Source organism: Haliotis rufescens, unplaced genomic scaffold (assembly GCF_023055435.1).
Source record: "Haliotis rufescens isolate VD_foot unplaced genomic scaffold, xgHalRufe1.0.p SCAF_28, whole genome shotgun sequence".
Lineage (NCBI taxonomy): Eukaryota > Metazoa > Mollusca > Gastropoda > Lepetellida > Haliotidae > Haliotis > Haliotis rufescens.
In genome coordinates this window covers 4,520,503-4,548,311 of record NW_025963979.1, presented here as the reverse complement: position 1 = coordinate 4,548,311, position 27,809 = coordinate 4,520,503, and the positions used below count along the sequence as shown (strand labels likewise).

Genomic DNA, 27,809 nt, shown 5'->3' with positions numbered 1-27,809 from the left:
CTCTGGACCAATGAAACTGTAACTTCCCAAGCTTGTTGTGTTCAGTGATGACATCCTGCAATAGAAATGTTGATCATGCTCTTATATTCTTTCAAAATGCATATTTGGCTCTGTGAACATATTAAACTGAAATTGCCAGACTGAGGGAGCTAAACTATTGACTGCACATCTACAGGTGAGCTACAGTGCTGTGGCTGAATTGAGTCATTGTGTTACCTGCAGCAATATATTTCCTCAGTTACAGCCCCCTTCCATATAGCTGGAATCTTGCTGAGTGCTGCGTTAAGCAATAAACAACAAATAAAACATCACATATTGTCAATGTTTTAATCACAATTCAATACTCCCAATGTTTTTTGCACAGTATTATGAGAAACATTTGTGCCATTTATTTGCCTTACAGAAACGGAAACTGACACAAATGGAGCAATTACAGGGGAACAGAATTGCCACTTTTCTAATTTATGTAAGTCATCATTAGATTTGTCTGACTGATGTCAGCAATAACCCCATGAAAAGTCAAGGATGTATTTCTCTATGGTTGATCACTGTCCCCTTGTGGCCAATTTGAGATCAAGAAAATGGAATATTTCCTTGTATGTCAATGACAAATATACTAACTACCTGAAGATTCTCAAAAGAAGCCATTTGTTCAACCAATGGGTGATGCATTCATGTCTGTGTGTGATTATTTCCCCAGGCCTGCTAATGTGATTGTTTATTGTAGTTCCACAGAACAGGTAGGTTAGCTGCAGACAAGGGCATTGCAGGAGGGACAACATGAAGTTGAAGTTATGATTTGCTATGTATCCATATCTCAAATGTACATGATTCTTTGATTACATCAGAAAGAAGAAAAGGATGCATTCAAGTCACTTGGTACTGGGAACAGGATAGCAACATTCCTGTTTTATGTAAGTAGCTGACTGTACCCCCAGAAACATCGGGATGAGTTCAGTTGGTTATTAGTAGCTCCAACTTGATCTCGTACAGATGGGGGTTGTCGTGAGGTTGATGTGATACATTATGTCTCTGTGGTAACCTGACATAATGTTTGTATCATAACCCCACACAATATCACCAGTACTGTGAATTGACATCTATACGAATGTGACACTGACAGTCTATATGTTGACATGACACAAGATCTGTCTATATGTTGACATGACACAAGATCTGTCTATATGTTAACATGACACAAGATCTGTCTATATGCTGACATGACACAAGATCTGTGTATATGTTGACATGACACAAGATCTGTGTATATATTAACATGACACAAGATCTATCTATATGCTGACATGACACAAGATCTGTCTATATGTTAACACAACACAAGATCTGTCTTTATGTTGACATGACACAAGACCTGTCTATATGCTGACATGACACAAGATCTGTCTATATGCTGACATGACACAAGATCTGTCTATATGCTGACATGACACAAGATCTGTCTATATGTTAACACAACACAAGATCTGTATTTATGCTGACATGACACAAGATCTGTCTATATGTTAACACAACACAAGATCTGTCTAAATGTTGACATGACACAAGATCTGTCTATATTTTAACACAACACAAGATGTTTAAATGTTGACACGACACAAGATCTGTCTACATGTTAACATGACACAAGATCTGTCTATATCTTAACATGACACAAGATCTGTCTATATGTTAACATGACACAAGATCTTTCTACATGTTAACATGACACAAGATGTGTCTACATGTTAACATGACACAAGATCTGTCTATATGTTAACACAACACAAGATCTGTCTACATGTTAACATGACACAAGATCTGTCTATATGTTAACACAACACAAGATCTGTCTGTGTGTTAACATGACACAAGATCTATCTATATGTTGACATGACACAAGATCTGTCTATATGCTGACATGACACAAGATCTGTCTACATGTTAACATGACACAAGATGTGTCTACATGTTAACATGACACAAGATCTGTCTACATGTTAACACAACACAAGATCTGTCTATATGTTAACACAACACAAGATCTGTCTACATGTTAACACAACACAAGATCTGTCTATATGTTAACACAACACAAGATCTGTCTATATGTTAACACAACACAAGATCTGTCTACATGTTAACACAACACAAGATCTGTCTATATGTTAACACAACACAAGATCTGTCTACATGTTAACACAACACAAGATCTGTCTACATGTTAACATGACACATGATCTGTCTACATGTTAACATGAGTTTCAGTGTGTAGTCCAACACTTTATCTGTGACTGTCACAATATCATCTTCTGGCTGCCCTTGCCTAGTTGTTTGTTTGAAGGTGTGTGAAGGTGATGCGGTCAACAGTGAGGTCATACCAGAAACTAATTTCACTGGCATTTGGAGGAATCAGCTTCAATATGTCATAGGTCAAATCAAAATATGCTTCAGGGTTTCGTGTGACACCAGAAATGTGCAGCTATTTACACATAAATGTATAGAATGGACGCAGAAGGAAGAATATGTTGTGTCCCGAACATCACACATTGCTATTCGTTGTACTTAATTCTTCACAAAAAATATAAAGGTCCTGTAATTGAAGTAATTTCATTGCTTTACAAGACCCTCCCATTTCCTAAAAGGACCTTTGACAATAATTATGGGGGTCCCATGGACCCCCAGTTTTACTGCACCTTGTTTGTTAATGTTAACTTGATCTGTTGCCTGTATTAATGGTATTACTCAATGGAAATAAGAATGTTGGATGCACTAAAGGTAGGGACTCAGTAGGTGTTGGGGTGTTGGGGCTACAAGATCACAAGTATGTTGAACAAATAAAACAGGTAATATCTGATGTAAAGAAAGAATATGCTATACCAGTCTATAATCAGGATGCCATTGACCAAGTCCCTAATGATAACCTGCAATTCCAGATTGATGATCACCTTTTTATGGAAACTCTCCTCATGAAAATTAGGGGCAAATCAATAGCCTATTCTTCATTTATAAAAAAACAAATGACCAAAAAAGAAAATGACTTAACAGCAGAAATTGATGTACTAGAAAACAATTATGATGAAAATACTGCTAATGATCTAGAAACTAAAAAGATTGAATTGCAACAATTGCGAAAAAAAAAGATTAGATGGTATATTAGTGAGATCAAAGGCAAGATGGATAGATGAAGGTGAAACTATAAGTAAATATTTCTGTAATCTGGAAAGTAGAAACTATATCAGCAAAAATATGAAGGAAATAGAAACAAAAGATGGAACTGTACTAAATGACACCAAGGATATTATACATGAAGCAACCAATTTCTATCAAAACCTGTATACTTCTAGAGATCACACGATTAATGATATAGACCTTGATGATTTACTTCTAGAATATGATGTTCCTAAACTTAAAACATCTGAATCTGATCTTATCGAAGGATGTATTACTAAGAATGAGTTGCTAGCAGCTCTTAAAAGATCCAAGAATAACAAAAGTCCAGGGTCAGATGGTTTTTCATATGAATTTTTCAAAATGTTTTGGCTTGATCTGGGCGACTTCATACTTAGAACAATTAATTATAGCTATGAAACTGGAAACTTGTCAATCACCCAGAAGTAAGGCATCATCACCTGTATCCCCCAAAAAGATAAACCGAGACAACTCATAAAAAATTGGCGCCCGATTACCCTGTTAAACTCCATATATAAACTTTTATCTTCTGTGATTGCAGATAGATTTAAAAAAGTATTGCCTCAGATAATCAGTGAAGACCAAACTGTAAATACATGCATGATACAATTAGGCATTAATAAAGACCTGCATCTGGAAACAACAAACAATACAAATATATCTATTGCCAATCTCTTTTCATGTAAAAAAGGCTCAAAGAAATATTACTATGTAAGTTATTGACAAGTGGGAAGAGGAACTTTTAAATGGATATGAACTGGCCTAGCTTATTTATCAGAGCACACAAAACTACTCCAGACCCTAAACTTAGATGGTTTCAGCTGAGATTGCTCCATAGAATTCTACCTGTTAATACTTATCTACTCAAGATGCATATTGTTGACAACTGTCTATGTACTTTCTGTAATGCCGAGCCAGAATCTATCCAACATCTGTTTTGGGACTGTAGGGTAAGCAAAAATTTCAGGAAAAGATTTTCACAATGGATTGAATCCAAGTGTTCACATACTGGCAAGATAAATCTTACTTCAGACCTAATTCTTTTTGGCTTTTCAAAACATTTCCACACTGATGATATTTTTGATCTGATACTCTTTTTGGCCAAATTTCACATTTATAGATGCAAAATGAAAAATAACCAACCAACCATTACACATTTCCAAAATGAGGTCAAATATTATTACCAACTAGAAAAATATAGACACTTTAATAAAGCCAAACAGACTGAATTCTATATGAAATGGGCTCCTTATGAAAACCTTTTGAAAATATAAACATTTGCTATTCCAAAACTTTACTAAATATATATCCTGCATTCTGTCTTCTTAAGTACTAAAGCTTCTAGTGAGTGTGAATGTGTGTATGGATGTGTGCGAATGATATGTACTTTCTTAAAAAACCCTAGTCATGTATTTTGACTCTTATCCAAACATGATGTACTTTTATCAGGAACAATAAAAAAAAAATTAAAAAAAAGGTGTTGGGGTAGACTTTAAATAATCACAGAATGTGATAACTTGGGCTGTGTTTGTGTCCTTATTGTGATTTGATGAACATTATGCCATGTTAGCTAAGTATGGTATTACCTCCCCTTTGTAGATGAGTGATGTGGCAGCAGGGGGCGCTACTGTCTTCCCGTATATTGGTGTTAAACTGTTTCCCAAGAAGGTGAGAATTTTGTTTATTTGGTAAGAGGGACTATGCACCATGGTCTGGTGCCCATTTCCAGCCTAGGCCTTGACCAATCTCAGTGAAATCAGATCCTAGTTCTCACTACCACTGAACAAAGATCTGACGACATCCCATTACAGGTCATGTCAGAATGACCTTTCGCAAACATTGAGCAACCAATGAAATGACTAGCAAGGAGTCAACATTAACCAATCACAAAGCAGCTTTACGGCACCAGTTTCAAACTGTTGTCTTCCATTCCAGACTATGCTTTGAGCAATATTTTGACAAACTTCTTGATTCAAAATTTGAAAACTTAACAAAAGAAAATGTCTGGAATATCTAGATTGTATGGCAGTACTTCCCCGGGCTATGGAAAGTCTTCCTTTCAGATGTTTATCCCGTTGAAGCGAGAGATGGACGATGATTTTGACGGATTCAGCGGTATAGCTGTAGCTGTCATTTGGAATACCCTGTGTTAACCTTTTCCAAATGTCACTTTCCAGATGTGGTAAGCGATGCTCTTACAGGTTGGATGAAAGGTTGTTCTGATGTAACCCTTAACAGGATGTCCTCAGATCTTTGTTTAGCGGTAGAAAGAACTGAGATAAGATTTTAATGAGATTGAGGCCTAGACATGCTTGTAACTGGTGCACGACACTGGGTGTAAGTAGAGTAAGCATTAACTGTTTTTTTTTATCCCCGTTTTGAAAAAACCTATAGCTATCACGATCAGCTTATGGATAATGAAATATACTGAACAGCATGATTTTTTTCTTCACTGAGCTGAAGGTATACAATGGCAATGGACCAAACATGGGTTATAAGGAGCCAAACTCCATTTATGAATTTCACCAGATTGGGGAGATATATCATCCCCTGATGTAAACTGGCTACATTATGAAATTTGAATTAGCAGAAAGAGTAAATGGTGACTGGAATTATGATTGCATGGACTTTCTACAGGCTCATGCATGTATACCTCTCTATTTTGTATGTGAAACAGAAAATGCACTTTTGAAAACTGAAGATTTCAATTCCAGATTTCAATACAGGCAGTTTGAAAAACAGAGGCACATTTTGTGATCACAAGTTATCACAAGTGGCTGTATGCTTTAAATATCAATGATGTCATGTTCAATATTACATTCATGAATCTATTTCCATTTGGTCTTCATGTTGTGAGTGTTGTAATACATCTTCGGTCAGTATGCCTGAAACTATCATATACCTGATTATAATGCTTCAAGAACATGGGTTCACAGCCCTGCATCCTCCTTCAGGATCGACACGTGTCCTGTTCCGACATTTGGCTGACAGTTGGGTACATGTTTGTTCAGTCTACCCCAGCTGTTTATGTTTTATGTTATGAATTTACAGCCATTAGACTTACCTAAAAAATGTTATGTTTGGGATAACACTTTTTCAGTAAAGTTCAAATTGTAGTACTTTTATGGGTTTGAGTTCCATCTGGGATTTGAACCCACGCTCTCAGAGTGAGGCACCTAATCACCAGTACACAACACACCAGTCAACGATCTAGCTTACTCAGCTACCAAGGCTTCCACCAAATATGGAAGTCGGACAACTGGTAGTCCAGATGACATACTTTGTGTACCCCTCTGACAAGTGTAAATTGGCACGACTCCCAAAGCCCGAAGCTATGAACACACAATGCCACCTAAATTCGTGTTGTTTTTTCTCAGAACTGTTTGTACTACTTGAAGTGAGTAACTGAATGTGTTTAGACCTGTTATTCCAAACTTTGTGTTTTCCTTTTCTCAGGGCACAGCGGCATTTTGGTACAACCTGTATAAGAATGGGGAAGGTATTTACAACACCCGCCATGCTGCATGTCCTGTGTTGGTTGGGATCAAGTGGGTGTCCAACAAGTGGATTCATGAGAGAGGGCAGGAATTCCGACGACCTTGTGGTTTATATGCAGAAGAATAATATACCTCGTTCTCCAGCAGCAGTGAAGAAAATTTGAAAGAATGAATGAATCTCAGAATGTATATTTGTAACATATTTTGAATGTCCCAAGTTTATGTCTATGAATTGATGTGTTGATGTTCCTGCCATGAAATTCAATGTGATGTTTTACACCGAAATATCTGGGACAAGTGCCAGATTTCTGTCATTATGTGTTAGGTTTCTCTTTTGTGCATTTTTGATGAATTTTGACAAGTAGCTGGTTTTCCTTGTGTTTATACTTGATGTCCTTCTTCCCATGTTTATCCCATTTGGTTCATTATTAGTATAGACACAGTGCAGTGTAAGTAAAGAACCATGAGGAGATGCAAATATTGTCTATTTCCTACAGAAGATTTACAAATTCTCATATGCTTTTCAATGAGAGTTTTCATGAGATCTTCCATGCCAGACACAGTAATGCATACAAAAATAGTTTATGAGGAAATCTCAAATAATGCTGACCAGAGAAATTACCAACCAGGCTTTTGTGAGCCACATAATTTTTTTTTTTTTTTCATCATTTTCTTCGTGGCCACGGAGGTAGAACAAATGTGTGTACCCAGTACTTGAAATTGTCAAACATGTTGATTGTTGTGTACATGATAAAAACAGACATATTTCCATTAACATGGTTCTGTAATTGAATACTATAACATAAAGAGACAAATAAATATATTTCTTACAAACTGGTTAAATGTAAATATTGAATATGATACTGCAAGTCATACTCTGAATGTATAGGGCTGTACATCATTGTGTATTGTCAGACTTTTTTATTACTTGTGTAACATGTAGGTTTGAAAACTATATGGACATTTTCTTGAAAATATATACAAATAGCACTACGTAAGTATGAGGTCTAATATATGTAGGTCTGATCATGGTTTTCATGAGCAGGATTCACAAAAAGTTTCTGATAAATATTTGTGGAGCTAAGCTGCATAAAGAACTGACGCAACATTAGAAACTCCTTTACCTATTGCTTTTATTTGTTGTTGTTTCTAACATAATGAAAATCAACAAATGTACCACAAACCCACAACTTTGTAAAATGTTCTGGTAAACAAAGAGAGAGAGATTTTATGATCAAATACAACAATGTGTGAATTAAGTTTCAGAAATGTGACCTTTTTATGTTTTACCTATATATTGCATACCATATTTAAAAATATACCTGTTTATTTATTGTAAAACATGAAATCCATAATAGTTAAGTTAGAAATAGATCCATTTGATATGATCAGAAAGGGAAAGAACCTAACTTTGAATAGTGACCACTATTTCTGACATTAAATGTCTAAGTTCCTAAGAAGTGAGGCCAGGTTAGGAAGGTTGTACATAGTGTAGTTTGCATACCAACCTTGGTGTGCAGTGGGGTGTCAGATGTCCACTTGGTGTACAGTGGGGTGCCAGATGTCCACTTGGTGTGCAGTGGGGTGTCAGATGTCCACTTGGTGTACAGTGGGGTGTCAGATGTCAACATGGTTTACAGTGGGGTGTCAGATGTCCACTTGGGGTACAATGGGGTACCAGATGTCAACTTGGTGTACAGTAGGGTGCCAGATGTCAACTTGGGGTACAGTGGGGTGCCAGATGTCCACTTGGTGTGCAGTGGGGTGTCAGATGTCCACTTGGTGTACATTTGTGCCAGATGTCCACTTGGTGTACAGTGGGGTGTCAGATGTCCACTTGGTGTACATTTGTGCCAGATGTCCACTTGGTGTACAGTGGGGTGTCAGATGTCCACTTGGTGTACAGTGGGGTGCCAGATGTCAACTTGGGGTACAGTGGGGTGCCAGATGTCCACTTGGTGTGCAGTGGGGTGTCAGATGTCCACTTGGTGTACATTTGTGCCAGATGTCCACTTGGTGTGCAGTGGGGTGTCAGATGTCCACTTGGTGTACATTTGTGCCAGATGTCCACTTGGTGTACAGTGGGGTGTCAGATGTCCACTTGGTGTACAGTGGGGTGCCAGATGTCCACTTGGTGTACAGTGGGGTGTCAGATGTCAACGTGGTTTACAGTGGGGTGTCAGATGTCCACTTGGGGTACAGTGGGGTACCAGATGTCCACTTGGTGTACAGTGGGGTGCCAGATGTCCACTTGGTGTACAGTGGGGTGCCAGATGTCCACTTGGTGTACAGTTGTGCCAGATGTCCCCTTGGGGTACAGTGGGGTGTCAGATATCCACTTGGGGTACAGTGGGGTGTCAGATGTCCATTTGGTGTACAATGGGGTGCCAGATGTCCACTTGGTGTACATTAGTGCCAGATGTCCACTTGGTGTACAGTGGGGTGCCAGATGTCCACTTGGTGTACATTTGTGCCAGATGTCCACTTGGTGTACAGTGGGGTGCCAGATGTCCACTTGGTGTACAGTGGGGTGCCAGATGTCCACTTGGTGTACATTTGTGCCAGATGTCCCCTTGGTGTACAGTGGGGTGTCAGATGTCCACGTGGGGTGTCAGATGTCCACATGGTGTACGGTTGGGTGCCAGATGTCCACTTGGTGTACAGTGGGTGCCAGATGTCCACTTGGGGTACAGTGGGGTACCAGATGTCCACTTGGGGTACAATGGGGCGCCAGATGTCCACTTGGTGTACAGTGGGTGCCAGATGTCCACTTGGGGTACAATGGGGCGCCAGATGTCCACTTGGTGTACAGTGGGTGCCAGATGTCCACTTGGTGTACAGTGGGTGCCAGATGTCCACTTGGGGTACAATGGGGCGCCAGATGTCCACTTGGTGTACAGTGGGTGCCAGATGTCCACTTGGTGCACAGTGGGGTGCCAGGGATCCACAGGGGTCACTCCAGGCCAACATTTTGTTCAAGTCCTGCTACTGACAGTTGGGCATTTTGAAAGGACAGCTTCTTGGGTTTAGGTATAGGAGGTACTGCAAAGGGATATGGGTCATCTCTGTTTAGTGTCGTGATGTTACAGTACAAGCTATTGCAAGGTAGGATTCCAGGATGTATTCACAAAGGGGAAATAGTTTGTACATTTTGGTGTTTGCCATGGGGTTTTGGTGATGATGTCATGTGCAAAATGAACACCAGCATTTGACTACAGATAGAGTAGCTGTGAGTGTTTAAATGCTTGTACACCAGTAGACTGGCGGAGTCAAGGAACTGCCTTAATTCTACAGTTGACCTGTAGAACACAACCTACTTGAAAACAGGAGGAAGTAATCAGTTCATTTCAGTCATCAGAATAGTTGTTAGATGTTGTTTTACACGTAGTGATTATACAAGTATTAGCTCTAGTTATAACAGTATATGATTCAGTTAAACTGCACCTGTCAATATACATTTACCTTACGCCAGTTGTAACACATTTATTTGAATCACAAGCTTCATGAACAAATTTGTGCTGTTTAACTAGGATCTCTATCTCAACATTACCTCTGTCAGTTTGTCTTCCAACTTGGGTTATATTTGTTTAGTTTGAAGCTTATCATGAGAAACAGCGTTTTGTTTTCAAATGGGTCTTTACAGTTTGTTATCATTGTAGCCTTGCTATGTGTATTCCCACCTAGAAAAGGTCCACAGTTCCCCATGCTTGTCATAAGAGCTGCCTTTTGCATCATCCTTAGGCAAGGGAGTTAACTGACTACAAAAGACCAGTTTCCACCTTTGCCGAACTAGGCTGGTATTATGGAGTCCATGCATAGTCCAAGCAAAACCGTGTAACGAAATGGACATCTGGTTCATAAACTACCGTGAAGATTTCGATCGATTTCTGGATTTGCAAAGCATGTCTACCGCTACCTAGGAGTTATTTTCTAAATCTGTTCATGTGCTCACATTTGATGCACTTCATGAAGTAAGACCAGTTTTCTACAATATAGATTTTCATTATCGATGTGATCATCTTGACCTGGTGCCGCCATTTTGTTTGAAGCAAATGCAAGTGATATGAGAGGGGGAATCTGATTGGTCAGTAGGAGGAACATGGAGGGGACATAACTCGTAATGGCCACTGTTGGCACTACAATCGATCCGAAGAATTCCAGCCTATTTCGGCAAGGGTGGAAACTTTTTCAGTCTGTTAACTCGCTTGCCTTGCTGTCAACCACTTTGTTGCCCTGTCCAGACTTGATTATGCCATGAAATACAGCTGACGTGATGCTGCCTGAGACATAAAACAGCATTCATTCATTGACTGTACCTTTATTTGCTGCTATTTGTGTTGTTGCTGCAACCTGGTACCACTGTCCCCTTATTGTGATGGTCTGTAGATTAGCATCATTACGATGCATGGGCATTGTGAGCCAGTGCTTGAAGGCTTGGTGGCAAAGTTACCTGGATGTGCTTGTCTTTGGATCAGATCCAAGATACACACACAATACATTCTGCATTTTATCACATAATTGTCTCTTACCTTTATCATTTTCCTCTCAGTGATATGCCATGATTTGAACCAAACTCACTCCCCCACTAGGCCATCTCGCCTGTACTTTCCATTTGTTTGGCTGTGCCAGTAGACAATCTAACAGGCCCTCCGTTGGACATACATATTATCATAGTAATATTGTGTGAACTTGTTGGGAATTGTAGACAATTTCTAAAAAATGTATCTTTAATACAATTACTGTCAAACAATTCTGTACTTCTATATTGATATGGATTGTACTGGTAGGGGTGGGGTGGGGGGTGGGGGGTTATGTAAAAGGGAAAATAGATTTACTTGGACACAATATGGCAACGTAGATACCTATCAGTGTTAATCCTATAGAAGACTTATTTAGCAACAACTAACCTGCAGATATGTTCTACTCTGAAATGTTGTAAATCTGGAAGGTACTTTTCCCAATGAAATCTTCCAGACCTCGCTAAGACTGTCGCAACAGGGCCCAGTTGTGGAACAGGGCCCAGCTCACTAATCATGAAAATGGAGTAATTTCTTTTGTATATTTTTGGACTTTCAATACAGTAATCGTCCTGAATAATGGTCTGGAATAACATGGTTTCACTGTAATTGCTAAGATGTTATCTTACATTCCCATGTTCATGATCCAGGCTAAGTCTGTAAGATGCCATTGTTCTCTCCTTGTTGCAGAAAGAACTTCAGTGTATTCAGAAATCATTGGACAACTTGTCTTTTGTATGTGGCACAGGAATTGTTTTTGTCTTGGCAGAGTTTCAGTATATTGTGAAAGAGACTTTACAAATGTGTTTTAAAGATGTAATATGCAATGTCTGAAATAAAAGAGGACTATATGATGTTAAAATGGTTACTTTTCAATCTAAATACTACGTATGGATTTAAGGGGTAGCCTAGTGGTTAAAGCATTCGCTCGTCATGCCGAAGACCTGGGTTCGATTCCTGTCATGGGTGCAGTGTGTGAAGCCCATTTCTGGTGTCCCCTGCCATGATATTGCTGGAATATTGCTAAAAGTGGCGTAAAACCATACTCACTCACTCACTCACTTACTCACATATGGATTTCATCAAAGACATACATCTAGTGTTGACAAACCATTGGCACAGGTGTGTTGCTCACAGACAACCAACGAAGGTGTGTTGTTGACAGCCCACTAGCACAGCTGTGTTGCTACCAGCCCACTAACATAGGTGTCTTGCTGAAAGACCACTAACACGGGTGTGTTGCTGACAGACCACTTAAACGTCTGTGTTGCTGACAGACCACTAACACGGATGTGTTGCTGACAGACCACTAACACGGATGTGTTGCTGACAGCCCACTAACACGGGTGTGTTGCTGACAGCCCACTAACACGGGTGTCTTGCTGACAGCCCACTAACACGGGTGTCTTGCTGACAGCCCACTAACACGGATGTGTTGCTGACAGACCACTAACACGGGTGTGTTGCTGACAGCCCACTAACACGGGTGTCTTGCTGACAGCCCACTAACACGGGTGTGTTGCTGACAGACCACTAACACGGGTGTGTTGCTGACAGACCACTGACACGGATGTATTGCTGACAGCCCACTAACACGGGTGTGTTGCTGACAGACCACTTACACAGATGTGTTGCTGACAGACCACTAACACGGGTGTCTTGCTGACAGACCACTAACACGGATGTGTTGCTGACAGACCACTTACACGGATGTGTTGCTGACAGACCACTAACACGGGTGTGTTGCTGACAGACCACTAACACGGGTGTCTTGCTGACAGACCACTAACACGGATGTGTTGCTGACAGACCACTAACACGGATGTGTTGCTGACAGACCACTAACACGGATGTGTTGCTGACAGACCACTAACACGGGTGTGTTGCTGACAGCCCACTAACACGGGTGTCTTGCTGACAGACCACTAACACGGATGTATTGCTGACAGACCACTAACACGGATGTGTTGCTGACAGACCACTAACACGTGTGTGTTGCTGACAGACCACTAACACGGGTGTCTTGCTGACAGCCCACTAACACGGGTGTCTTGCTGACAGACCACTAACACGGATGTGTTGCTGACAGACCACTAACACGGGTGTCTTGCTGACAGACCACTAACACGGATGTGTTGCTGACAGACCACTAACACGGATGTGTTGCTGACAGACCACTAACACGGATGTGTTGCTGACAGACCACTAACACGGATGTGTTGCTGACAGACCACTAACACGGGTGTGTTGCTGACAGACCACTAACACGGGTGTCTTGCTGACAGACCACTAACACGGATGTGTTGCTGACAGACCACTAACACGGGTGTGTTGCTGACAGACCACTAACACGGGTGTGTTGCTGACAGACCACTAACACGGATGTGTCACTGACATCCCACTAACACGGGTGTGTTGCTGACAGACCACTAACACGGATGTGTTGCTGACAGACCACTAACACGGGTGTCTTGCTGACAGACCACTTAAACGTCTGTGTTGCTGACAGACCACTAACACGGGTGTGTTGCTGACAGCCCACTAACACGGGTGTGTTGCTGACAGCCCACTAACACGGGTGTCTTGCTGACAGCCCACTAACACGGGTGTGTTGCTGACAGACCACTAACACGGGTGTGTTGCTGACAGACCACTAACACGGGTGTGTTGCTGACAGACCACTAACACGGCTGTGTTGCTGACAGCCCACTAACACGGGTGTCTTGCTGACAGCCAACTAACACGGGTGTGTTGCACACTACCCGCATCATGCAGGGCGAAGGGGTCAACATAGCGAATTGCAACCCCTCTTGTTTTGCCAAATAATGCGTCCATCAATATGGAACGATCATATGAATACGTTCATGTAAACGTTTTTTAAATATTTTGTAAGTATTTGAAAGCATCTCAAATGTAGTCCCCGGGTCGATGGACGGATTCCATTATTGTAGGTGTCTCTCTACTGCTCCCGGCCGCGTCATACCTAAAGACGTTAAAAGATGGTACTTGTTGTTACCCTGTCTGGCGCTCGGCATTAAGGGGCTAAAACAAGGACTGATCGGCTTGGAGTCAGTACATTGTGTCTGAGTGGGGTATTTATGTTAAACTGAGGCATCTCAGTGGGCTAGCTCTATAAATCGGCATCAGTCCGGACTAGTACAAGTAGCCACACACACACACACTCACACACACGTGCATGCACGTCGCTATATAAGTGCAATAATCTTGGACGCGACGTTAAACCCCATTTCACCTCACCTCACCTCTCTACTGCTGACACACGTTCATGTTACTGTGAAGAGCATAAGTTTTGTGGAAATCCTGATACCATTCTGAAAACACAACAGTTCAATTGTTTGTTGTTCCGACAAGGAAATTCATTTAACCATTCAACACAATAATACCTTCCGTTTATGAAACTTAGCATGGACCACATGTTATGCATTTATCAAATGCTGTATATCACTGTCCTTGTAAACAAACTGGTAACTTTATATTTTAAATTAGTTTGGAGATAAATACAAAAGGTACAGTTTCTTTGTATTCCCGCCGACTCGAACCTTCGGCCACAGAGATTGTATAATAAGATTATTCCCTTCAAATGGTACCCGCTCTTGGGGATAACACTGTGATACAAGTACACCGCAATACATGTTTAGACCTAAACACAGATCTATGCACATTCCTACCACGTATCATGAACATGTTTAGAACTGTATTAAAAGTCTGAAGCAAAATGAAAACCAACAACCTTCAGAAAGTCCATGCGGACGTCGTGTCAGCTCACTGTTAAAAGGCGTATAGCGGAGTCCAAGCGGGGAAGAGAGCGCCTCGAAGATGGCACAAGATCGGGAAGACCTTCAGCTGCCACCACATAGGAAAATGATGATAACCCAATGGTATGATTATGGGTGATCAACGACTCACCACACGTGACATAGCCATTACAGTAGGCATCTCTCATGAGAGAGTTGAGAACAATCTCAAGAAAAAACTGGACAGGACAAAGGTTATAGAACACTGGGTTCCAAGGCTTCTGACTCCTAATCAGAAACGATTCAGGTTTATCAGATCTCGTGAGATTTAACGCTGAATTTGTTGAGAGGGTTGTTACAGTGGATGCGTCGTGGGGTCACCACTATCAGCCAGTGACTTTACAGCAGTCAAAGCAGAGTCTTTTCCATCAGCCAACAAGGTGATGGCTGTCGGTTGTCTAGGTTTATAAAGCAATCCTACTGCTGGACTACCTCCCTAAACACTATGCTAATCTGCTTAGGCAAGCACCGGAGAATATCAAGGCATAATATTATGGAAAGCTCACTAAAGGTGTTTCGCTCCACCCGGACAACACCCCTACCACAAATCTGGTGTCGCCAAGGTTGCAATACAGCTTAACTGTAACTTCAAAAGTGTCCAAATTAAAATTAAAAATCCCATTATTCTATAAAGAAATTGTATCCTTGTGGAAGACCTTTCTTGCAAGAAGAGAAGATGACATCTATAATGAAATAATTTGGAATAACAAAAATATCTTAATCAATCGAAAAAGTATATTTGATGCGAAATAGAAAGATACGGGCATTATTTATATAAGGCAATTACTTAAAAAGAATGGGGATTTCTTTCAATGCGAATCAATTGCTAGGAAATATGGAATTGACATAACACCAAGACAATATAGTAGGTATATCAATGCTATTAGGAAGGCAATAGGGCAGAACATGTTTAGTTTCCAAAACGCGGGTCCTATAGAAATTGAACCACATCCTGAAGTTAAAGGAATCAGACCTGCTGACACACCTTGTAAAAGTAAATTTTGGTATAATTCAATCTATAATGTGTTCCAAGTTACTAATGAAGATGTTTTTAAATGGAAAATTTTAAAGGACATGAGAATTGGAAACAAGTATAAGCAACTGCAATTCAAAATTCTACACTCAATCATTCCTTGTAATCAGTATTTAAATAGAATTAACATTAAAGAAAGTAATGTATGTGAACATTGTGGTAGTATAGATACTGTTAGACATTACATGCTTTACTGTTCAAATGTATTATCCTTTTGGATAGAATTCTTTAAGTTGGCGAAGGTTAATGTACATAATCAGATTTATGATAATTACAGATATATTGTATTGTATGGTATAGAAGGAGGCACAGAGGAGTGTACTTTGATGAATTATTTACTACTGCTCGCAAAGTATATTGCGTACAGATGTAAAGTAACTGAAGCCGACTGCCTTTTTAGAATATTTAAAAGAGAACTAGAAATACAATACAAAGTACTACAGTATAACAATGTTAATCTTGCAGAAAAAATTAAATGTGTACTGAATAATTAGATGAGTATTATTGCTTTAAGCAACTCAAACCCAAATATAAACCCCGGTATGCCAGTCCACGTGGCAATGTACAGGGCCATGTAAAATCGTGGACAATTAACATGAATAAATGATGAAAAAAAAGAAAGAAAAAAGGTTGCAATACAGCACTCTGGCTTCGTATTCACTAGATTTGACACCGTCAGAATACCACCTGTGCCCAAACGTGAAGAGAGAACTCTCTGGCAAGCATTATGTAAATAATTATGGCATCATTTCTGCTGTGGACATTTTACACCATAAGGATGAAGCCTTGTACACCAGTGGGATACATGCACTCCAGCATCGTTAACAGAAGAGTCTGGCCCATCCACTATTCGTATATAATAGACAGGAGGTCAAAGAAAATATGTAACACTCTCTGAAGCTAAGATTTCAGAGTATGAGAGACTGTACTGCATGCAGACACCCCAAGATAAAGAAGCAGAAGTGAGTCAAGGGAGAATACTCGTGATGGCTTAAAGTCGGAGAATCTTGCAGGATAGACAATAGCAAATAATTTCGAAGAACTGACTGGCTTGTTTGTTTAACGCCGCACTCAACAATATTCCAGCTAAATGACGGCGGTCTGTAAATAATGACCAGTGATTGACGTCATGAGCATCGATCCACGCAATTGGGATACGATGACATGCATCAACCAAGTCAGCGAGCCTGACCACCCGATCCCGTTAGTCGCCTCTTACGACAAACATAGTCGCTTGGGTTGCTGAAGATCTATTCTATCCCGGATCTTCGAATTAAATGACAGTAAATACATTTGTGATGAATAATATGTAATGTTCATTTTTACTTAAAACTTGGCAGGGGTGGGGGTGTGTGTCGTCCCTTTTTCATATCATAATGATTATAAGTTCGCATTTGCCTGGTTTCTTTAAATAATTTCTGCTGTAATTACTCTCACAGCTCCAAAGATGTCTCGGTACAACTTAAATATGCACTCCCTAACGTCAACAAGTGGATTTTCACGGTATCTGCTAGCGGTAGTCTTATCTCAAGGGAAGGCACCATGTGGCCACTGGTCAACAGCGAGATAAGGCACTTCGGTTTTTTTTAGGTGTAAAAGACTGACCATGTTAGTGATCGTCCTGTGTCTGGTTGGCGCCGTTTGGGGACAATCGAATCCTCCCCCTAAATGTTGCGTGGCCCGTCAGTTCGAGGCCAAGATGGGGGAGACTGGCGGATCCATCTATTCGAGTCATGGTGTGGAGGTGCCAGCGCTCATTGACGTAAGTGTCTCACGTAATTTCTACTCACTTATGTACGTGTGCGGGTTGGTGCGTGTTTTGTTTTAGTGTGCAGCTTTGTGTGTAAGGATTGGTGTATGGGGTTTGATGTGCGGGTTGGTGAGAGCGTGTTGATGTGTGTGGATTGGTGTGTAGAGGTTGGTGTGTGGGGGTTGGTGTGTAGGGGTTTGGTGTGTGTAGGGGTTGGTGTGTAGGGGTTGGTGTATAGAGCTTGGTTTGTAGGGCTTAGTGTGTGCGGGTTGGAGTGTGCAGGGGTTGGTGTGTGTCGGTTAGGGTGTAGAAGTTGGTGTGTAGGGGATGGCGTGTAGATGTTGGTGTGTAGAGGTTGGTGTGTGTAGGTTGGTGTGTAGGGGTTGGTGTGTGTCGGTTAGGGTGTAGAAGTTGGTGTGTAGGGGATGGCGTGTAGGTGTTGGTGTGTAGGGGTTGGCGTGTAGGTGTTGGTGTGTAGAAGTTGGGATGTGTAGGTTGGTGTGTAGGTTGGTGTGTGTTGGTTAGTGTGTAGGGGTTGGCGTGTAGGGGTTGGTGTGTAGAGGTTGGTGTGTGTAGGTTGGTGTGTGTTGGTTAGTGTGTAGGTGTTGGTGTGTAGGGGATGGCGTGTAGATGTTGGTGTGTGGAGGTTGGCGTGTGTAGGTTGGTGTGTAGGGGTCTGGTGTGTGACGGTTAGGGTGTAGAAGTTGGTGTGTAGGGGATGGCGTGTAGGTGTTGGTGTGTAGGGGTTGGCGTGTAGGTGTTGGTGTGAAGAGGCTGGTGTGTGTAGGTTGCTGTGTAGGTTGGTGTGTGTTGGTTAGTGTGTAGGGGTTGGCGTGTGTCGGTTAGGGTGTAGAAGTTGGTGTGTGTAGGTTGGTGTGTAGGGGTTGGTGTGTAGGTTGGTGTGTAGGGGATGGCGTGTAGGTGTTGGTGTGTAGGGGTTGGCGTGTAGGTGTTGGTGTGAAGTGGCTGGTGTGTGTAGGTTGCTGTGTAGGTTAGTGTGTGTTGGTTAGTGTGTAGGGGTTGGCGTCTGTCGGTTAGGGTGTAGAAGTTGGTGTAGAAGTTGGTGTGTGTAGGTTGGTGTGTAGGGGTTGGTGTGTGTCGGTTAGGGTGTAGAAGTTGGTGTGTAGGGGATCGCGTATAGGTGTTGGTGTGTAGAGGTTGTCGTGTGTAGGTTGGTGTGTAGGTTGGTGTGTGTTGGTTAGTTAGTGTAGAGGTTAGTATGTGTGGGTTGGTGTGTAAAGGGTTGGTGTTTGCAGGTTGGCGTGTAGGGGTTGGCGTGTAGGTTGGTGTGTAGGTTGGTGTGTAGGGGTTGGCGTGTAGGGGTTGGCGTGTAGGGGTTGGCGTGTAGGTTGGTGTGTAGGTTGGTGTGTGTTGGTTAGTTAGTGTAGAGGTTAGTATGTGTTGGTTGGTGTGTAAAGGGTTGGTGTTTGCAGGTTGGCGTGAAGGGGTTGGCGTGTAGGGGTTGGCGTGTAGGGGTTGGTGTGTAGGGGTTGGCGTGTAGGGGTTGGCGTGTAGGGGTTGGCGAGTAGGGGTTGGTGTGTATGGGTTGGCGTGTAGGGGTTGGTGTGTAGGGGTTGGTGTGTGTGGGTTGGTAAGTGCATACAGGTATCTGTACATTGGTGTGTGCTGGTTGGTGTGTGTTGGTTGGTGTGTTGAGGTCGGTGTATGTGGGTTGGTGTGCGTGGGTTGGATTGTGCGGGTTTGTGTGTGTGTGGGTTTGTGTGTTTGGGTTGGTGTGTAGAGGTTGGTGTGTGTGGGTTGGTGTGTAGAGTTTGGTGTGTGTGGGTTGGTGTGTGTGGGTTGGTGTTTAGAGGTTGGTGTGTGTTGATTCGTGTGTGTTTGTTGGTGTGTAGGGGTTGCGATAATTACGTTGTATGTGTAAGTGTGAACTATGCTCGAACGAGTTGTTGTGTGCTGGTTGTTGTGTGCTGGTTGTGTGCTGGCTGTTGTGTGCTGGTTGTTGTGTGCTGGTTGTTGTGTGCTGGCTGTTGTGTGCTGGTTGTTGTGTGCTGGTTGTTGTGTGCTGGTTGTTGTGTGCTGGCTGTTGTGTGCTGGTTGTTGTGTGCTGGTTGTTGTGTGCTGGTTTGTGTGTGCTGCTTGTTGTGTGCAGGTTGTTGTGTGCTGGTTGTTGTGTGCTGGTTTGTGTGTGCTGCTTGTTGTGTGCAGGTTGTTGTGTGCTGGTTTGTGTGTGCTGCTTGTTGTGTGCTGGCTGTTGTGTGCTGGTTGTTGTGTGCTGGCTGTTGTGTGCTGGTTGTTGTGTGCTGGTTGTTGTGTGCTGGCTGTTGTGTGCTGGTTGTTGTGTACTGGTTGGTGCATACGGGTCGACGTGTATGGGTTTGTGTTTAGATATGTCTGCCTTGGCTTACAAATTGCAGCGCCATCTGGCGTTCTTTATTATCAACGTCCATTCGTGCTCCCTGACGTACACATCGTTCCTTTCATATGATGTCTTTTCGTAACATCGTTCCTTTCATATGACTTCTTTTCGTAACATTTGACTATTAATAATGCGTACTTTTGACCCTTATTTCAACTTTGTATTTTTTTAACCGGCGTCAGTTTGTTTTGTATTTTGATCTTTATTAGTTACATTTAATACTTTATTCGTAACATTTGATTATTATTGCGTACTTTTGTCCTTTTTTTCAACTTTGTATTTTTTACCAAATGGCCGCCCATATCCAAGTCTAGATCTTGTCAAACAATGCCGTCTTTTCATCGAAAATGACAATGAAACCTGTAAAGATAAACTGCATGCCACTCACATGCCACTTCACACGAGAGAATGCGGTTTGGGTCGAATGTCTCATAATAGATACAATGGAAACAACAACACTTACCATGATTCATTTATACATAGCTTAATACTGCATATGATTACACATGTTGAGTGTGAAACTTCAGATACCAAACTATAATGAAGTTTCACTGTTACTGTTAAATTTCCCTTGTAGTCTGACAACGTCATGCACTATGACTACTACAACAGAACCATTGTGATGGAAGTGAATACCCACAACCCCGACAACACCACCACCTACACCAGGATCATCCAGGATTACAAGAGGGTAAGTAGCAGAAAGAACCCTTCTAATGGAGGTGAATACCTGCATTGCTGCCAATACCTCAACACACGCCATGGTACACCAAGACAAACATACCCTTCTAATGGAGATGAATACCTGCATTCCTGGCAATACCTCCACACGCGCCATGGTACACCAAGACAGACAGACATACCCTTCTAATTGAGGTGAATACCTGCATTCCTGGCAATACCTCCACACACGCCATGATACACCAAGACAGACAGACAAACATACCCTTCTAATTGAGGTTAATACCTGCATTCCTAGCAGTACAACTACACACAGGCCATGGTACTCCAAGACAGGCATGCCCTTCTAATGGAGGTGAATATCTGCATTCCTGGCAGTACAACTACACACAGGCCATGGTACTCCAAGAAAGGCATGCCCTTCTAATGGAGGTGAATACCTGCATTCCTGGCAGTACAACTACACACAGGCCATGGTACTCCAAGACATGCATGCCCTTCTAATGGAGGTGAATACCTGCATTCCTGGCAGTACAACTACACACACGCCATGGTACACCAAGACAGACAGACAAACATACCCTTCTAATTGAGGTGATTACCTGCCTTCCTAGCAGTACAACTACACACACGCCATGGTACACCAAGACAGGCATACCCTTCTAATGGAGGTGAATACCTGCATCCTGGCAGTACAACTACACACAATGGTACTTCAGGACACACAGATTCACTGGTGTAGTTCAGGGTTACAGCAGGATCAATGACAGACAAACCCGTTATGTTTGGTCATTAAATAATCGCATGTTTTCATACAAATATATATCTATAATATACTATTACAGATACTGACACTACTGTTTTCGATGTTTTGTGAGGTGAGGTGAGGTGGGGTTAACGTCGCGTTCAAGATTACATCGACGTGCATATGTGTGTGCGTTGTGTGTGTGTGTGCGTTGTGTGTGTGTGTGTGTGTGTGTGTGTGTGCGTGTGCGTGTGCGTGTGCGTGTGCGTGTGTGTGTGTGTGTGTGTGTGTGTGTGTGTGTGTGTGTGTGTGTGTGCTAGTCAGGACTAATGCCGGTTCTATGGTGTGCTGTGTGAGATGGAGGGATGCTATAATATCCTACGTTGTACAGTACCACATTATGTTGGCTGTGAGAGGCAGGACGAAGTATGTTATAGTGGCGTATATTGTTCAGTACAACATTGTGTTGTGTGTTTGGCAGTTGGAGTTATGATGTCGTATGTTGTACTTCTTCAGGGCATACAGCATGTTTTCGGAGCAGGATCGTGCACAACGTCAACGATACGCCGTGGCTTCAGAGAACCATGTATTCCAGGTGATTACCGACCCATGGTTCCGCACACTATTTGGTCTGCTCCAGATAACTTTTATCACCGTCCCTATTCAGTACAAAATGTATGACCGCCTCTCTGGTCTAGTGGTAGATAGCGGAAGGTCGGGGGTTCGATCACCGGCCGTACCATACCAAGACATTAAGATATGGTACTTGTTGCTACCCTGCCTGGCGCTCGTTGTTAAGGGGCTAAAACAAGGACTGGTCGGCTGGGAGTCAGTATACTGTGTCTGAGTGGGCAACGAGGATACTTAATGTGGTATGAGAATCGTTTATTTAAATTACATCGTTTATGTATTTTATGTAAATAACACTTTTGTAAGAACAGGCCGAGTGGGTTTCGAGAAATGAAAACACAACATAACGATGTTTGTTTAGAGATGAAACTAAACAAAGATCATAGCTATCGGTATTAACTTCTGTCATTTAGGCTGAGAGTCAAGGGTGAAGGACACACGTTACGTTGGCATTGTATAATTGTAAAAGTCCTCCATACTCCATCCACCACAGATAACGCCAAATTCGTGGGAAGTAGTTACGTCGGCTATGGCGTGCACAAAATCGCTTTTAACAACTGGGAGTTTGCAGAGCCGGACACCGGCAACGACATGAGGCTGGTTGTTACATCGTCGACTTGTGTCCCAGTGGTGGAAGCAATCTTTGGAAACGTTAACAATGGTGAGTTGAACACAGTCCTAGGCTAGACATTGAGAACACAAGCCATGAAGTCTTTCAAAACCATGTACTCGAATCAAAAAGTGGTTGCAATCATGTTACATAGGAAGGAGTATCGTTGAAGAATAATTATATATCAACTGAAAGTCATATTGCTGACATTTCGCTCTATATTTCTCGTTCAGGTGCTTCATCAGTATGTTTGATAAATACATTAGACATTTCTTTTCGCATCTTTTAAAGCGAGGGTCGCAGTTCGTTGTGATGAGTTGCGTCACCGAGTCCTGCAACAATCGTGGGTTGGAATCCCAGATTCGCCCTGATTATTATTCTGTTTTGTCAGCACCTAAGTGCTCGTGCTTTTCTGCAAGCTTTTCTGCCGACATATAACTGGAATACTGTCCAAAGTGGCGTAAATGAAACTTACTCACCCTGTCATTGTATGGAATGTACCCATTCCGCGATCATGAGATAAACGTATTGTTCGTCTGGTTATTACATGGTTTATAATAAAAATAAAAGGAAAGCCGACAGGGAAGATGAAACTGAGGATATCTTTTTATAGTTTGACAATCAAACGTGGTTTTCTTCTATGGTAGTCTTGGAAACGCCTTTGACAAACTAAGAAAGTATTTAGAACTACACCCTTCCCAAATAGAACTCAAGTGAATTGGTACTGCGTATACTCAATACAAGGTGTACAGTACTTCACGCGTTCTATATGACCTATTACTCCTGTTTTATTGGGTGTATTTTTCATATCTATAGGAAATAAGATGAATAAAATGATGATAGTCCGAATATATGTACCCCTTTGTCGTTAGTGGCATATATCTAGGGGTGTATGTTGCCCAAGTCTGTATAGATGTTCTATGTACCCCTTTGTCGTTAGTGGCATATATCTAGGGGTGTATGTTGCCCAAGTCTGTATAGATGTTATATGTACCCCTATGTCGTTAGCGGCATATATCTTTCGGTGTATGTCGCCCAAGTCTGTATAGATGTTATATGTACCCCTATGTCGTTAGCGGCATATATCTTTTGGTGTATGTCGCCCAAGTCTGTATAGATGTTATATGTACCCCTATGTCGTTAGCGGCATATATCTTTTGGTGTATGTCGCCCAAGTCTGTATAGATGTTATATGTACCCCTATGTCGTTAGCGGCATATATCTTTCGGTGTATGTCGCCCAAGTCTGTATAGATGTTATATGTAACCCTATGTCGTAAGCGGCATATCTATTAGTGTATTTCACCCAAGTCTGTATAGATGTTATATGTACCCCTATGTCGTTAGCGGCATATATTTTCGGTGTATGTCGCCCAAGTCTGTAGAGATGTTATATGTACCCCTATGTCGTTAGTGGCTGATATCTAGGGGTGTATGTCGCCCAAGTCTGTATGGATGTTATATGTACCCCTATGTCGTTAGTGGCTGATATCTGGGGGCGTATGTCACCCAAGTCTGTATAGATGTTATATGTACCCCTATGTCGTTAGTGGCTGATATCTAGGGGTGTATGTCACCCAAGTCTGTATAGATGTTATATGTAACCCTTTGTCGTTAGTTGCTGATATCTATTGGTGTATGTCGCCCAAGTCTGTATAGATGTTATATGTACCCCTATGTCGTTAGTGGCTGATATCTTTCAGTGTATGTCGCCCAAGTCTGTATAGATGTTATATGTACCCCTATGTCGTAAGCGGCATATCTATTAGTGTATTTCACCCAAGTCTGTATAGATGTTATATGTACCCCTATGTCGTTAGCGGCATATATCTTTCGGTGTATGTCGCCCAAGTCTGTATAGATGTTAAATGTACCCCTATGTCGTTAGTGGCTGATATCTAGGGGTGTATGTCACCCAAGTCTGTATAGATGTTATATGTACCCCTATGTCGTTAGTGGCTGATATCCGGGGGCGTATGTCACCCAAGTCTGTATGGATGTTATATGTACCCCTATGTCGTTAGTGGCTGATATCTAGGGGTGTATGTCACCCAAGTTTGTATAGATGTTATATGTAAACCTTTGTCGTTAGTTGCTGATATCTATTGGTGTATGTTGCCAAAGTCTGTATAGATGTTATATGTACCCATATGTCGTTAGTGGCTGATATCTAGGGGTGTATGTCATCCAAGTCTGTATGGATGTTATATGTACCCCTATGTCGTTAGTGGCTGATATCTAGGGGTGTATGTCGCCAAAGTCTGTATAGATGTTATATGTACCCCTATGTCGTTAGTGGCTGATATCTAGGGGTGTATGTCACCCAAGTCTGTATAGATGTTATATGTAACCCTTTGTCGTTAGTTGCTGATATCTATTGGTGTATGTTGCCAAAGTCTGTATAGATGTTATATGTACCCCTATGTCCTTAGTGGCTGATATCTAGGGGTGTATGTCGCCCAAGTCTGTATGGATGTTATATGTACCCATATGTCGTTAGTGGCTGATATCTGGGGGCGTATGTCACCCATCCGTATAGATGTTATATGTACCCCTATGTCGTTAGTGGCTGATATCTAGGGGTGTATGTCACCCAAGTCTGTATAGATGTTATATGTAACCCTTTGTCGTTAGTTGCTGATATCTATTGGTGTATGTCACCCAAGTCTGTATAGATGTTATATGTACCCCTATGTCGTTAGTGGCTGATATCTTTCGGTGTATGTCGCCCAAGTCTGTATAGATGTTATATATACCCCTATGTCGTAAGCGGCATATCTATTAGTGTATTTCACCCAAGTCTGTATAGATGTTATATGTACCCCTATGTCGTTAGCGGCATATATCTTTCGGTGTATGTCGCCCAAGTCTGTATAGATGTTAAATGTACCCCTATGTCGTTAGTGGCTGATATCTGGGGCGTATGTCACCCAAGTCTGTATAGATGTTATATGTACCCCTATGTCGTTAGTGGCTGATATCTAGGGGTGTATGTCATCCAAGTCTGTATAGATGTTATATGTAACCCTTTGTCGTTAGTTGCTGATATCTATTGGTGTATGTTGCCAAAGTCTGTATAGATGTTATATGTACCCCTATGTCGTTAGTGGCTGATATCTAGGGGTGTATGTCACCCAAGTCTGTATAGATGTTATATGTAACCCTTTGTCGTTAGTTGCTGATATCTATTGGTGTATGTTGCCAAAGTCTGTATAGATGTTATATGTACCCCTATGTCGTTAGTGGCTGATATCTAGGGGTGTATGTCACCCAAGTCTGTATGGATGTTATATGTACCCCTATGTCGTTAGCGGCATATATCTTTTGGTGTATGTCGCCCAAGTCTGTATAGATGTTATATGTACCCCTATGTCGTTAGCGGCATATATCTTTCAGTGTATGTCGCCCAAGTCTGTATAGATGTTATATGTACCCCTATGTCGTAAGCGGCAAATCTATTAGTGTATTTCACCCAAGTCTGTATAGATGTTATATGTACCCCTATGTCGTTAGCGGCATATATCTTTTGGTGTATGTCGCCCAAGTCTGTATAGATGTTATATGTAACCCTTTGTCGTTAGTGGCTGATATCTAGGGGTGTATGTCGCCAAAGTCTGTATAGATGTTATATGTAACCCTTTGTCGTTAGTGGCTGATATCTAGGGGTGTATGTCGCCCAAGTCTGTATAGATGTTATATGTACCCCTATGTCGTTAGTGGCTGATATCTGGGGGAGTATGTGATGTTAAATTTAACCCAATGTCGTTAGTAGCTGATATCTATTGGTGTATGTTGCCAAAGTCTGTATAGATGTTATATGTACCCATATGTCGTTAGTGGCTGATATCCATTGGTGTATATTGCCTAAGTCTGTTTAGATGTTATATGTACCCCTATGTCGTTAGTGGCTGATATCTGGGGGCGTATGTCACCCAAATCTGTATAGATGATCTATGTAAACCCTTTGTCGTTAGTGGCTGATATCTATTGGCGCATGTCGCCTAAATGTGTATAAATGTGACTGGTGATTGGGAAGAAACGTTAAACTTTGCCAATGTTGCAGCCCCTTCCGAACTTGTCTTCGTGTTCACTAACTTCCAGCCCGGCATTAAAACACCAGACTTGTTTGTGTTGCCTTCCCTCTGTACTGGCGCTGCCGACACCATCAACAATGAAGTACGTGCACTCACTCATACAGATAGTTTATTTTATATGGAATGACCTGCGTCTCGTGTCGTGACGGTAGGACCTATTGATTGGGGTCACTTTTCTGATGAAATCACACTATACGTAGCGTTAAATCTGCGTGACAATGACGCGAAGTTTAAACATTGTCGTTGGCGATGATAACTTTCATATTGATAATATTAAGAATTATGAAAAATGTTTGATCCTATTTATCCTGAACTAAATCGCACCTGTAACTCTGATCTTCAGATAAATATTCTTTAGGCTCACTAACTCCTTTCTGAACTTATAATGATCTTTTTGACCGGTTTAATGTTATGTGAAATACCTTCTGTCCCAAATCTACATGTTGGTGTTTCCTTACAGGACCACCCACATCACATTCAACGTGCTATCCTTGCTATGGACGGCTGGGTATCTTAAAGTGTGAAAATAAAACATGTGCAGGTTACCGCCTCCTTATCTATTTGACAATGACAATTCAAAATAGGGACCTTAACGGACCGTCCAATTCATATTCGGGGTGGGGCCGGGGCCGGGGTGTGTGCGGCCTGGGGTTTTATCGAAAAACGTAAATTGTCCCTGTAGGAAAACGTACAACTTTATGGATAATAACTTCTGGTTTATTGCATATCGCGACGTGGAGTCACTCCCGCCTGATAACGTTGTAAGAATCTACATAGAAACGTTGCTATATGCTATATGGAAGTTGTCCATGAAGTTGTACGTTGTCTTACTTACTCACTAACGTCTAGAATGCCAATCAAAGAGTTATAAA

At 41.7% G+C, this 27,809-nt stretch overlaps 2 protein-coding genes across 5 annotated transcripts in view; both read left to right on the top strand.

The window, feature by feature from the left end:
• The window catches only part of LOC124139714 (prolyl 4-hydroxylase subunit alpha-1-like), a 50,133-nt gene extending 38,068 nt beyond the window's left edge, over positions 1 to 12,065 (top strand). For 3 of the 4 annotated variants that reach the window (XM_046507013.2, XM_046507004.2, XM_048402677.1), the window contains exons 11-13: positions 849 to 914; positions 4,789 to 4,857; positions 6,646 to 12,065. In XM_046507013.2, coding sequence (XP_046362969.1) covers positions 849 to 914; positions 4,789 to 4,857; positions 6,646 to 6,813 — 303 coding nt within the window. In that variant the 3' untranslated portion in view covers positions 6,814 to 12,065. Of the gene's footprint in view, positions 1 to 403; positions 802 to 848; positions 915 to 4,788; positions 4,858 to 6,645 lie in introns of those variants that run through there. The other variant, XM_046507021.2, reaches the window with a different exon arrangement.
• Positions 12,066 to 17,619: 5,554 nt separating this feature from the next.
• On the top strand, positions 17,620 to 27,482 carry LOC124139751. The gene is made up of 6 exons (XM_046507071.2): positions 17,620 to 17,813; positions 20,756 to 20,869; positions 22,121 to 22,199; positions 22,728 to 22,895; positions 26,907 to 27,019; positions 27,398 to 27,482. Exons 1-6 carry the CDS (start codon positions 17,658 to 17,660, stop codon positions 27,452 to 27,454), a joined length of 687 nt encoding a protein of 228 aa, XP_046363027.2. The 5' UTR covers positions 17,620 to 17,657; the 3' UTR covers positions 27,455 to 27,482.
• Positions 27,483 to 27,809: the final 327 nt, after the last annotated feature.

What these genes read in the sequence shown, in the direction of transcription:
- LOC124139751 (XM_046507071.2), top strand. Translation starts at nt 17,658, where the DNA reads ATGTTAGTGATCGTCCTGTGTCTGGTTGGCGCCGTTTGGGGACAATCG. An exon ending in TCATCCAGGATTACAAGAGG is followed by an intron (nt 20,870 to 22,120) that starts GTAAGTAGCAGA and finishes GTACTTCTTCAG; the next exon opens with GGCATACAGCATGTTTTCGG. An exon ending in CTTTGGAAACGTTAACAATG is followed by an intron (nt 22,896 to 26,906) that starts GTGAGTTGAACA and finishes CCAATGTTGCAG; the next exon opens with CCCCTTCCGAACTTGTCTTC.